This window comes from Mastomys coucha, unplaced genomic scaffold (assembly GCF_008632895.1).
Source record: "Mastomys coucha isolate ucsf_1 unplaced genomic scaffold, UCSF_Mcou_1 pScaffold22, whole genome shotgun sequence".
In the NCBI taxonomy this organism is placed as follows: domain Eukaryota; kingdom Metazoa; phylum Chordata; class Mammalia; order Rodentia; family Muridae; genus Mastomys; species Mastomys coucha.
The window spans coordinates 103,030,405-103,044,110 of NW_022196905.1; the positions used below are offsets into that span (position 1 = coordinate 103,030,405).

Sequence of the window (13,706 nt, forward strand, 5' to 3'; positions counted from 1 at the left end):
TAAAGGGCTGAGAGAGGAGGCGGAGTTTTCTACTGAGGTGAGATGACATAGGGGGAGGGGAAAGTTGACAAGGAGTATGGGGTGACTGACAGAGTCAACAAAGTTACCCTACTTCGGTAGGAGCTAGGCAAAGGCAGGCTTAGGCAGGTTGTGTTGAGTCACTCCAATGCGGAAATGACTGAGACAGTTTACAAAACTCAAGCCAGGCTCAGGTTTGTCCTCAAGGCCCAAACCAGGGCCAAATAGAGCCCAACACTGGGGGTCACAGTTCAGTTCCCAAATGTGGACAGTGGCCCTAGTTGGTCAGTCCTGGGAATATGAATCAATAAACTGTCCCTGTCTGAGATCAGTGTTCATGTTGTTTGTGAAGCAATTCCTGAACCCCAGCACAATGTTCATTGCAGTAACATGTTATTCAGTTTAGTAGTCTAGGAATAATAGACAGAATATAGCTTAGTTATGTAGTAGACTCTACCATCCTGGCTTTTGTAAATCTATAATACTCAACAATTAAATCGCCTACTGAAGCACTTCTTTGAACACACTTATCTGAAGGCTAGGAATGGCTATAAATGTTGAATGCAAGCTAAACTCCATGCTGACTCGAAAGGACAACATAAAGCCCAGTTGTCTCCACTTAAGGACCAGGCCTGATTTCGAAAAGAAGGCCATAGGCACCAGCTCTGGGAACAGACCATAAGTCCCAGAAATTAGACCATAAGGGACAAGCTCCAGGAACAGACCATAAAATCCAGAAACAAGATCATAAAACCTCCTCCCAAAGAACAACGTGGGGATAATCACAGGAATGGGAAAATATTTTGTCCCAGTAGAGGTCATCTGTGCTGAGCAAGCCTATCTCATCCTCTAGTTAAACATTCATGACATAGGAATGCAGACCAATGACCACCTGGCACAAGCCAATCAGAAGCCGACCCCTGCATCTCACCACGGAAATTTTAGATTACTTAACACACTCTTTAAATAAAGAAGAACTAACATAGTAGCCAAACAAAGTTATACTAATGTCGTTGCTTTGGCCATTGCCAGTCACATTAGAGGTTACCTAATCCCCCTGGTTCCCTATAAGAAGGCCTTCGCATCTTTGGCCATTTCAAAAAATGTGACCCACATATTGGTTGTTTCTGCAAAGTAAACGTTCTTTGTCTTTGCGTATTATCTGAGTCTGGGGTCTTCCTTCAGCGATTTTCAGACCCTTACAACTCCTTGTTCCTAGAGGTAGCCACTGCTACTTCCTTTTATATCCTTTCAAAAGTATTTGAGTAAATATTTATAGATAAAGGCAAAGACGCATTTGTATTTACAAATATGTCTATGTATGTGTTTTCTTTTTACAAAAGAAAAAATCAGATGTTTAATACTGTTTTGAAGCTGTTCACCAGCAATTACTCTGAGCTGCTAAGAACCACTATGTGTGGACTTGCTTCTATGTCTTCAGTGACTTCCTTCCATGGCATTGCTTTTGTCAGTGTTTCTCTTTCACCAGGGTCCACAAACATGCTTGTAGTATACAACTCGGGAATGACACAAAATTCTAAGAAACAGGATTTAACGTGGAAAGATATCGCAAATCTGTCCTCAGAGACGAGTTACCAGTTTCTATTCTAATTGACATCTTAATTATGCTCCTTGCGAAGGGCTGGCCCACTGTACCAAGCTTCCACATTTTGTAATCTGATGTGTGAAAATAGCACCTTATCTCGCTACAGGCTAAATGGCAAACCAAGGTTTTAAGGACCTTCCAATCTAGAAGTTCCTCGGTCCTTTTTTTTTTTTTTTTTTTTTTTTTTTTTTTTTTTTTTTTGGCCTAAATCTAACATGGCGCCCTCCACAGCTACTTCCGTGCTTTTGCAGGAAAGCTAAGTCGGCCTGCCAGCATCAAAGATGGCAACCAGGTGCACACCCTCTTGTCTGCGCAGGCTCAGACCGTTCCGCCCCGCCCCCTGTGGATTGCCTTTCCTGGCACCGCTCTAGCCGTCGCTCTCGGTGGGCACCGCCGCCAGCCAATCACTGGGCATACCGCCCTGCACCCCTCCCCCCTCGCCTCCCGTGGATCAGCTGGGGTACCCGAGATGTCTGTTGACAGCGGTGGAGGCGACTGTGCGGCGGGTTCCGGGATCCGCGCAGGGCTAGGGGTAAGCTGGCGGGCGGGTGGGGTCCGGGGTGGAGAGGCGGCGGCCAGGCTAGCCGCGGTGCTGAGTTTTTGAAGTAGTCCCTGAGCCGGCGTTTCTGGGTCTCCGTAGATGTGAGTCCTATGGAGCTACACCGGAAAGAAGAGCAGCCGCCACCGCAGGAACCCTGGGGGAGGCTTCTTCGTCTAGGCGCAGAGGAGGACGAACCCCAAATCCTTCTTTGGAAACGCGAGTGGACCATCGGAAGGAGGAGAGGTGCGGAAGCCAGAGTGGAGTGAGGAAGAGGATAAAGGCTGAAGGGGTAGACAGGGTTTAAGCATAGGGACCTAAAGTGGGTACCCAACTGAGAAGAGACAGAAGGCCCAGAGCAGGATCGGAGACCTAGTCAGAGTGGGTTTAGATGGGGGAAACCCACGGGGGGTTGAAGTGGGAAAAGTACCGGGCTGGAGAGACAGAAGCTACCAGAATTGGGGGCCCCGGGGGGTGGGAGTGGGGGAACAGGTGGGAATGGGGGAAAGGAACTGCGCTTTCCTTTTTTTCCCATAAAATGGGGTTATTTATTTGTGCACTTTCTCTTCGGGATGTTTGATGATGGATATCAGTCCTCAGTACAACTTTATGAAATAGATCTATAAATATATCCTTCAAAATACGATCTTGTCCTTATTACTGTACACATCTCTTTCTCAATGAAATGCAATTAGAAATCAGTAACAAAAGGAAAACTGTAAAGGTATGTAGAAATTTGACACCACTGTTAAACAGTTGATGGATAAGCCAGGCAGTGGTGGCACATATCTTCAATCCCAGCACTTGGGAGGCAGAGGCAGGCAGATTGCTGAGTTCAAGGCCAGCCTGGTCTACAGAGTGAGGTCCAGGACAGCAGGGCTATACAGAGAAACCCTGTCCCGAAAAAAAACCAAAAAGCAGTTGATGGATGAAAAAAATAAACCATAGGAACTTTAGAAAAATGTTTTGTGACAAAGGAGAACAAAGAATATGCTAGGACACTGTTAAACCAGTGCTCAAAGGGCAATTTATAATGGCAGGGTTTCTATTTGAAAAGATCTCAAAGTCCCAGGAACTAGAATATTTAGTGAGCCTAGGAAACTGAGAAGTTGAACCAAGTCATACACAGATCCCAACATCGATTGCTTTGGGTCAAGGACATAATTTCTATAACTTTGTGTCGTACTAATTTTTCTAGGAGGATTGATAAAATCTTACATGAACTGCTTGTACATAACCTAGCTTTGGGCCTGGAAAGAGCTTAGGCGGCAAAGTGCTTGAGGACCTGGGTTCAAATCCCCAGCACCTATGTAAAAAGCTAAGTTTGGTGGCACATGACTAATCCTAGTTCTGAGGAGGCAGAGAGAGAAGGATCCAGGTTTGCTGGCTGGAACTTCTTTTGCAGACTTCTTGAGCTCTAGGTTCATCGAGAGAGCCTGTCTGCCTCCACAAACATGATCCTGCACACATGCATACACATACACTAGAGAACCCATTATCATAATACACATATCAAGATACTGCATTGCATGTTAAAACAAGAAACAAAAATCTGCTTTCTAGTAGAAATGCTTTCAGTAATTTCTTTCACTAACAATGTAAAGGTCATTACACTAGTTTGCTGATACTATGTGGAAGGCTAGAACTAACCCCTGGAGGTTGTCCTCTCTCATCTTCACACTAAAAGTTTTAAGGGATTTTAAATGGAATTGACTTTAAATGCCAGAGAAGAAAAGTAGTGTCTTTTTTTTTTTCCTTACTTTTTTTTTTCATTTTTGGTTTTTTGAGACAAGGTTTTTCTGTATAATAGCCCCGGCTGTCTTGGAACTTCCTTTGTAGACCAGGCTGGCCTCAAACTCATGGAGATCTGCCTGCCTCTGCCTCCAGAGTGCTGGGATCAAAGGCATTTGCCACCACAGCACAGAATCTTCAAACTCCTGCTATTTCTGTCTCCTCAAGCCATTGTCACTGGCAGATACCCTCACCATGATTTTGTACAGCCTCCACTAGTTGTCAATTCCTTCCTCCTTCAGGGTCCTGGATAGAACCTGTGAACACAGAGCATCCATGGAGCCTTAGCTGGGCCACATCTGTGCCTTCTAGCTTTTCATGTCCTCCTCTTCCTCTGAGTTATGCCTGCATGTTGGCTGGGTCTGTTGAGCTACTGGCAGGGAATGCAAAGGTCACTATGTAGAATCTCAGGGACTGTCAGACCAGAGTGAGCAGAAGGCTAATCCTAGTAGCAGGGGCTTGAGACCTTTTGTGACCATCACCACTACTGTAAGACCATGGAGAATCTTTACAACAAGATTTTTGCTGCCTTCATTGGCAGCTCTAGATTTGACCACAGATGGGGAGTACCCATCCAGCTGCTGGTGATTTCTGAATCAGTTTTTAGATGTGTCAGAACAGACCCTGTGTCTGAGTCTGAAAACCAACCTCAGTTAACTGACCATGAACAACCTGGAGATGTAGGTTCTAAGCCTTGAAGAAAAGCTGGTGTGCCTGCAGAATCACAAACCATCTGATCAGACTGGTAGGGACATGTATTCTGCCTTGGGCATTGACCTATACATAATCTTAAGAAAGAGCGAAGACTCTGAGGTTCTGGCAGAAAAGAACTGGAAGGATGCCGAATCAAACTGAGTAGCTGGAGTCTCGGGTGGTCACCACATGGAATAACTCTACACAAGCAAGTCTTAGGTTATTGACCTACAACATGTCTTTTAGAATCTCAAAATACAGCTTCCATTGTATCTTGACTTGAAAGCATTCCTGGAAGGCATGCTAACAGAAAAGTCCACTTTAGAGCCCAGTTGTAGAGCCCAGTTGGCACAAATCTAGGCAGTGATCAGCTTTATCTAAGCCTATCTAGGTACCATGTATGTTGGTATCCAGAAGTGTCGGCAGCTTGTGGACATCAGCTAGTAGCTGGAGCAGGACTTAGCCAACAATGCAGCCTGGTTAATGTCCAATATGCTATACAAACACTCATCCCCACATTCTCTGAGTTATTAGATATCTAGACTTTTTTTCTTCTTTCTTTCTTTCTTTCTTTCTTTTTTTTTTTTTTTTTTTTTTTTTTTTTTTTTTTTTTTTTTTTTTTTTTTTTTTTTTTTTTTTTTTTTTTTTTTTTTGGTTTTTTGAGACAGACTTTTTATCCCTGGCTGTCCTGGACCTCATTCTGTAGACCAGACTGGCCTCCAACTCAGAAATCCTCCTGCCTCTGCCTCCCAAGTGTTGGGATTAAAGGCATGCGTTACCACTGCCCAGCCTAGACTTTTTTTCTTACAGAGGGCTTCCTCTGATAGGGGAAGGGAGAGATCCTGGCCTTGGCTCGTTCCCTTTCCTTCCAATAAAAGTTGGTGGCTCAAGGAGGGGGAAATGTTGAGTCTTCTGGTCCATCAATACATCCATAGTGGCAATTTTGGAATTTTTGTTTCTTTAAAAAACAGGAATATTGTAAGAATATAGTATGGAGATATGGAGTTGCTCAGATTGTCCACAGCAGCTGACTATAATTTGCTTCATGCTCTAGCAGGAGTGTGATTTTGCCAGTGGCAAATAGTTCCTACAGTTGTGTGACATTTGGTTGGAATTCTGGGAGCTTTTCAAAGGGTATATGAATGCTAGGGCCCAAGAGGCAAGGTGGTTGTGGTTTGTTGATTGGTTGCTCTTGTGTGCAGTTTGTAAGTAGTTACGCCCAAAGAAGAAACAAGAAGAGGAAATTAGATATCCTGATGGCAAAGATCAAATTTGCCTCAAGGAACTAGATGCCCCTAATCAGCAGGAGATAGTTTAAAGATAATGTCAGTCCCTCTGTATCCTTTTTTCTCTCTTAGCGATTGTTGGGTTGAAAGGGTAGAAGAAAGAACCCACAAAGTAGCCAAACACAGCTGCACCCTAGGTCAGTGATGACGTCAAAGCATGGGTCGGAACAGAATAAGGTTGTGATTTCATGTGGGATGTTGTGTCCCCCTTACCCTTATTTTGAGACATTCTTATGATATCTATAGCCCAGGTTGGCCTCAACATGTGATCCTCCTACCGTAGGCTGTAGGGTACCTCAGTATGAGATTCTTGCCTAGCTGTTACTGTCATTTAAAGTGAGGAGCTCTAGTGGTGCAGTCAGTCAGCACATATACTTCCATAATTTAAAGAAAGCACTCATTTTTTTTTTTTAGTATTTTCTACTTTGCATTTACTAAAGATCCCTTTCTGGTTTATATGTTCTTATATATATGCCCTATGATACTTTGCTTAATCATATTTTCTGTGTCTATCTTTACTTCAGCTTTATGACTTATGAAACTCAAATTTCTATAAAGGAAAAACTTGAGAACTATTTTAAAATATTAAAAAATTAAGTAAGTCCTTTTGTTTAGTGTAGTGCTTTTGTTTGTTTTTACAGTTTAGATACTTTTATCTGTTGAGCTGTTGTATGATAAACTATCACAAAGAAACTGCTGATATGATGGGATATCTTCCAGGTGGCTTGGTTAAAGAAGCTTGGGACATACTTTACTTTATGCTAACACTTCAGTATTTATGTGTTGTTTGTGTCCATGGGCGCAGTTGGTCACAGACCGGAAAAGCAAGGTGGTAATACTCATAGAACCCACAGTAATGTCCAGTGTCTTCTCGCCATCTGTTGTAGGCTGTGACCTCTCTTTCCCCAGCAATAAACTGGTCTCTGGAGATCACTGTAAACTTAGAGTGGATGAAAAATCTGGTGAGGTGACACTGGAAGACACCAGGTGAGCACTTTGTCTTCTCTTTCCCTTTGTAAGTTAGGGAGCTAGGGAGCTGGCAGTGCAGTTACATTGTGGTAATACAGCTCATGTGTCTCAAAAATAAGATTTAAAATAGATGGCTTGTTTTTTCTCTTTCTCCTGATTACGGTTTCCTCACCCTGTACTTCTCCCAGTTATTCCTTACCTCCCTCCCATCTGGATCCACACCTATTCTGTCTCATTAGAAAACAGTCATCTAAACAATAATAAAAATAACAAAATAAAACAAAAACAAACTCAAATAAGACAAAACAGAAGGAAGAGGGCCCGAGAAAAAGCACAAGAAAAAGATACAGACACAGAGACACAGTCATTCACACACTCAGGAGTACCATAAAAGCACAAAAGCAGAAGCCATAATTTTTTTATTTTTTTATTTTTTATTTTATTTATTTATTTATTTATTTTGGTTTTTCGAGACAGGGTTTCTCTGTGTAGCCCTGGCCATCCTGGATCTCACTCTGTAGACCAGGATGGCCTCAAACTCAGAAATCCGCCTGCCTCTGCCTCCCAAGTGCTGGGATTAAAGGCATGCAACACCACCGCCCGGCAAGAAGCCATAATTTATATGCAAAAGGTATATAGGGTAAAAGTAAATAAATAATAATGAAAAATAAAAATTGAATTTTTTTTTAAAAAGGCCTGACACAACATTTTGAGACAATGAATCTTCAAAGATGCCCACAAAGACACTGAGTCCATTTCTGTTGGCATCTACTGCTGGACGTGGGCGCTGCCCTCAAGAGCAGTTTGTTTCCCCAGTGAGGCTCCCTTGGAGAAAACTAATTTTTCATTTGCAAGTGGTTATCAGTTGGAGCTAGCTGTTAGGGATGGGGACATGTGTCCGCTTCTCTCTCGTGCAGGTCCGTTCCTGCCCCTGCAGTTTCTGTGAGTTTGTATGAAGGCCTTGTTCTCTTGTGTCTTCCATCCCCTCTGGCTCTTACATACTTTTTAACTCCTCTTCTGCAGGGTTCTGTGATCTTTGAGAAGGATTTGATGGAGACATCCCATCTTATCCATGAAAGCTTATTATTTCCCTCCTCTGATTTTTTTCTTATTTTAAGTGTTGTAGATCTCCTAACTGTATTTACATCTGATTATCTTTTGAAGGGAAACATTTGCTTCAGAATGTGCTTGTTTTAAATTTGGCACAAGCACTAGGTGGCTTCTGGCAGCACACTGGATTGTACACCAACTGGAGAAGTTTTAGGGAGTTGGCTTTGCTTGTTTTGTTTGTTTGTTTTCATACAATGTCACTGTTCTGTGGAACTCGGGGCCACCCAGAACTCATGATCCTCCTGCCACAAGTCTCCTGAGTCCTGGGATTTCAGATGTGTATAATTGCAGAGTGTAGGCACCATGATGGCAAGGCATAGAAGCTGGGAAGAGGTTTTTCTAAGAAGAACTAATGGTCTTTTTCTGTTTTAGTAGATAGTAGATTGAATTTTTTTTAACTCTTAACACTGTAAAATGGTGCTCGTTCTAAAGCCATCTTCAGGTGGCGGCAAGTTGTCACAAACTTAATAGCTTATGAGAATGGTGACTAACTTTTGACAGCTGTAGAGGTTCAAATTCCAGTGTGGGTCTTGGTGGGCGCATTCCTTCTAGATGCTCTTGGGATAATCTCTTTTCTGTCAGAGATGTTGCCTTCTGGGGCAGAGGTCTACAAGAGAAGCAGGTAGTCAAGGCAGAGGCAAAAGGACATGTGGGGTCAGTTCAGGTGATAAATAAAAATCATAGCTGGGCAATTGGGCTTCAGTCAAAGAGCAGGGGTTTATTTGTTTGAGAAAGAGTATAAAAATGGCAATTGGAGGATACCTGGTTGCAGAAAGTCAGTCAAGATTGTGTCAAGATTGAGGTCCGCATGCTGTTGCATCAGTTCCTGGGACATGGGCATGCCTACATATTTATGTCCCGCCCCTGGCTGCTGTCACGCTGAAGTGGCAAAGCTGAGGAGTTGGAGTGAGACTTTGTAAGCACAGAATTTGAACTAGTGCCATTTGCTTAATGGAAAATTTTTGTTATTCCTTGACCTGAGAGAATTATTGTGCAAGTCTGAAATACAAATTCCTTCCAGTGCTGGACCTCAGGAACGAAGCTGCAGATCTAAGCTTGGTTCAGTTGAAATTTATTTTATGTTCAGTGTACTGAACTCTTTGGCCATCATGTGCTTATTGTCTGATTTTCCAATAGGTCACCACCAAAAAGCTCTTCCCAAGAGAGTCCTTCTTGTCCTCACACTCTGGACCTAGGGCATGTACTGTGGTTCCCCATCTAGCAATGTGATGATAATTGGGTTACCATGGCTTTTGAGCACAGGGGCCACACTACCTTCAGTTGAAAGCCCGAGATGTGTTTTACTTTTGTCCTGAATGCATCTTTTGGGAGGGATCAGTACTCAGTAAGGAATGAACTGACAGCGGAGAGTGAAGAGGAGGAGAGGATGAACTGGTTTTTGGAGAGAAGGGCAGAGCTATCAACAGCTCAGGAAAGAAGGAAATGATACCACTGTCTGCCTTGATCCACCTGGAGGCATGCAGAAAGACCTGTATTGGAATTGCAGATGACCCAGGTTCAATTCTCAACACCCACATGACCATTCAATTCCAGTTCCAAGAGTTCCAGTGCCCTCTTCTGACCTACACACATGCAGACATGTGCACGCACGCGCGCGCACACGCACACGCGCACAAAATAATTATACACTTAAAAAAATAGGGCAGGAGTTAAAAATAATTTTTACAGAAAAAGAAAAAAAGAGAAAACCAATTTGTTTGTGGTTTTTTTTTTCTTTTTTTGTTTTTGTTTTTGTTTTTTCGAGACAGGGTTTCTCTGTAGAGCCCTGGCTCTACACTCTGGCCTTACTCTGTAGTCCAGGCCAGCCTTGAACTTAGAAATCCACCTGCCTCTGCCTCCCAAGTGCTGGGATTAAAGGCATGTGCTGCTACTGCCCAGCACAAATTTGTTATAAGCAGTTAGTAACAGGCAACCTTTTTGTCTAGATCATACTTGCATATATAAATGGTTAAATAATTTTTCCCTCTGAGTATGTTCAAAATAGTAATGCTGAGCAAATTTCTTAATATGGTAGAAAAATGTTTATTCTATTTAGTTATGTTGAGTGGGGTAACTTACACTTTGGTTCTGTTTTGTGTTTTGTTTTTTAACAGCACCAATGGAACAGTAATCAATAAGCTCCAAGTTGTTAAGAAGCAGTCTCACCCTTTACGGAGCGGGGATATTATCTATGTGGTATACAGGAAGAATGAGCCAGAACACAGTAAGAGAGGAAAATTAACTCGTGTAGATACTCTTCCCAGGTGTTGCACCAAGAAGCCATCTAGCCGAGGCTGGAAAACACCCTCAGAAAGAACATGGAGAAGAAGACATCTCCATAGAAAGCGACAGTTACGAGGGTTCTTGGTGTAAGCACTTGGATGGAGTGCTGACCCTTCAACTGGGCCTTTCTTCAAGAAAGCCATCAGGAGCCACACATCTCACAGTGGCAGCCAGGGGGAGTAAATTGGGCTGGGCTGGGCTGGACAGTAGAATTGGAGCATGCGAGTAAAACCTGGATAGGGCCCAGAAGCCATTGGCAGTGCTGCTTTTGGGCCCTATACAAGAGATAGTAAAGGTTAGGCTGGGTCCAGCTCCATGTGGGATAAGCAGAGTTGGGAGATTCTTGAGGGTACTCGGAAATACTTGAAAAGCACCGGAAAGCTATCCTTGGCAAGGAGTAAAAAGAGGACACTAATATTCCTTAAGTAAAGCCAGCCTCTTGCCACACAGAAGGATCTTGTATCTTTTCTTTCTAGTGGTTATTTCACAGTTATTAGTAAAGTGTGTCTTTTTCACTCATCTCCCTTATGAGACCATTTACCCCTTTGGTTGCTTCCTTATACTTAGGTTGGTAAATGTGGTTCACTTTTATTAGAATCACTTAAACTGGTAAAAGTTGTTACCAGATGGTAAATGAAGGTGTGATCATAGGATGGGGAGAGTTGATGTCGCACTTCCCATAGGGCCACGGCTCCCTGACTTGTTTAATTTCCTTTTAGATGTGGCATACCTCTATGAATCTTTAAATGACAAACAGAGCTTAACTCAAGAATCTTTTGGTAAGTGGAAGGATGGCAGAGGCCTGGACGTTGTACAGGCCTTTGTGTTCTATGATGGCTCTTCAGCCCCTTAGTGTCCTTCTGAGTTGTGAGTGTACACCCTTTGTTTTTGTGCTTGTAGAAGCCAATAAAGAAAATATGTTCCATGTGACCAAAGATTCCTCAGGTCCAGGGCAGGGTGATGACCCCCAGGTTCCACTATTGTCACCCATGGCTCAGACATGCTTAGAGGAACCACAGCCATCAACATCGACATCAGACCTCCTCCCCACGGCCTCTACCTCTTCTACGGAGCCAGAGCTGACCTCTGCAGGGCAAAAGCATTCCTCTAGCTCTGGTGAGACGGGATCACAATGACAGTCACAATTTTTGTTCCTCAAGATACAGTAAATCCATTCATCAGTGAGTGTTCTGTAGCCATGTATATTGACTTATTCCCAAGAGAAAGACTAAACATTTAGGACCATGGTAACATAATATTTTTATAATTTTATCTAAATACAATTCATACATATAAATATCACTCAGTTGAAGTGTCATTCTTAAGGTTATATGGCCATCTCTGTTAATTACAGAACACTGCCAGCTAAAAGGAAACTCATGTATCTCTGCATTTGCATGTTCTGAACATTTGTGTTCATAGTTATACATATGTGGCTGTATGACTGACTCCTTCATGTATTATAATATTTTCAAGGTCTATTCAGAACTTTGTATTGCTTAGAACCAGTTTTACGGGCCCTGGTCCCCATGGGTTATCCTTTCTTACTTTCTCATTACATTTGTCTTCTGTTCCATCTATCCATGTGCATGGCATGTGTTCTGACAAGGCTTTATTAACCTTCTGATAATCAGATTTCCTAAAATGGATAGATGCACTCAAACCTGGTGTAATTTTTTTAAATGAAAAATGTCTACATCTATATGTCATACTAACACAATGATAGTTAGTACGTAATGTCTACCAGATGCGAGACTGTATAATAAGTGCCTAGCGGGGACCTTCCATAGAAGTGCTATTATATAATCTCTGTCCTCAAATCAAAAGCTAAACATAAAAGGTCAGAGGATGAGTAGGTTCCAGGACCAGGAGGTAGCCTGAGAAGTTTGTTCTTCTTTTATGAGTTCCTATGAAGTATATGAGTATTATTTGTTCCTAAAATAATTTTATTTCCTCTCCCCCATCCCCTTTATTGGTTTAGATAGTATAAACCAATTTCTTCCTTTTCAAATAATAGTACTTATCATGAGTATTATAAAGCATATATGTATTGTACTATAATATTTTGAAAAATGTCCTGACTGTTTAGCCAAGTTCCTTCCAGTTGCATGTGCTGCTTAAGCTTCTGCCTGTTTAGGTCAGAACTCCATCAGGTAGTTCCTTGACAGTACTCCTCACTCCTGTCACACGTGTCTCTTTCATACCTTTGTGGGTACTTCATATATAATACGCATTTTGTGATTGCAAGAATGTCCAGTTGTCTATCGTAGACCCAGTATTGATGGATGATTCTGTTGTGGGCCTCCCTGCATGTCTTTCCATGTGGATGTGTTGCTAGCCTCTAGCTTCCGTAGCTCAGTGATGGGCTCTAGTGCATTTAAGGCATGATTCAGGAATGAGTGTATAAGACATGCATCATTCTTAAGCTGTGATTTCTGATCGCAGACTGCACTTGATTTAAATAAATGACTCTTTCCTGACTTTATTCTAAAGCAGATAAATCAGTCTTTTGTTGTTGTTGTTCTCTTTCCCAGGACTTGGGAATACAAGTATCTCCTCACAAGAATGTAGTTCGCTTGTTGCAAATGGTGAACTCTCTAGCCTTCCTCCAGTCTTCGAAGACAGAGAAGCATCCTGTTCTTTGTTGGAAACTGAAGACCATGAGGAGTTGGAGCCTGCCAAAAAAAAGCTGAGAGGAGGTTAGACTGCTGTTGTGTGCGTCCTTTGGCCTCTTGTGCTCTGTGCCCTGCTGGCCGCTGCCTGCAGTGGGTTCCCACTTTTTGCAGAAGTATGTGGATCTGCCTCAGGTCTAGTAACAACTTGCATTTTCTGTATGAAAGTCTAGAATTCTTTCTGTTTGCATAATTTAAATAATACTGTTCACCCCTAGGTCACGCTATTGTTCTGAAAACTGCATTTTCAATTACAAATGGGTGTCAAAGTCCTCTATCTTTGATAGGATAGTAATTTCTCTAAAATAAGTGTTGTCTTAAGCAGGATATGGTGACACATATTACTCTAGAATATGTGTCAGTTCTTGGGAGACAAAGGCAGGAGGGTCAGAAGACCTCTAGGAATAATGTCCTGGGGAAAACACTAGATTATCTGAACATTTGTGGTAAGTTAATTGGCTTGTGGAAGGCATGATATGAGTCACAAGAAAAAAGTAAGTATAGGGCTAGTGACATGGCTCAGCCAGTGAAGGCGTTTGTGTGCAAGCCTGGCAACCTGAGTTCTCTCTCTGGGACCCATATAAAGGTGGAAGGGGAGAAGCAGCTCTGCAGAGATGTCCTCTGACCTCCACATGTGTGCCATGGCATGGACACACACACCACACACACACATGCACACACACACACACACACCACACACACACACACACACCACACACCATACACACCATACACACCAC

The 13,706-nt window shown here is 42.6% G+C and overlaps 1 protein-coding gene across 1 annotated transcript in view; it reads left to right on the plus strand.

Annotated features, from left to right (window-relative positions):
- The first annotated feature begins 1,960 nt into the window (after positions 1 to 1,960).
- The window catches only part of Chfr (checkpoint with forkhead and ring finger domains), a 34,780-nt gene continuing 23,034 nt past the window's right edge, over positions 1,961 to 13,706 (plus strand). Inside the window, exons 1-7 of the mRNA XM_031391123.1 lie at positions 1,961 to 2,156; positions 2,265 to 2,408; positions 6,820 to 6,919; positions 10,126 to 10,235; positions 11,014 to 11,073; positions 11,195 to 11,410; positions 12,829 to 12,993. Coding sequence (XP_031246983.1) covers positions 2,276 to 2,408; positions 6,820 to 6,919; positions 10,126 to 10,235; positions 11,014 to 11,073; positions 11,195 to 11,410; positions 12,829 to 12,993 — 784 coding nt within the window. The 5' untranslated portion in view covers positions 1,961 to 2,156; positions 2,265 to 2,275. The remainder of the gene's footprint in view (positions 2,157 to 2,264; positions 2,409 to 6,819; positions 6,920 to 10,125; positions 10,236 to 11,013; positions 11,074 to 11,194; positions 11,411 to 12,828; positions 12,994 to 13,706) is intronic.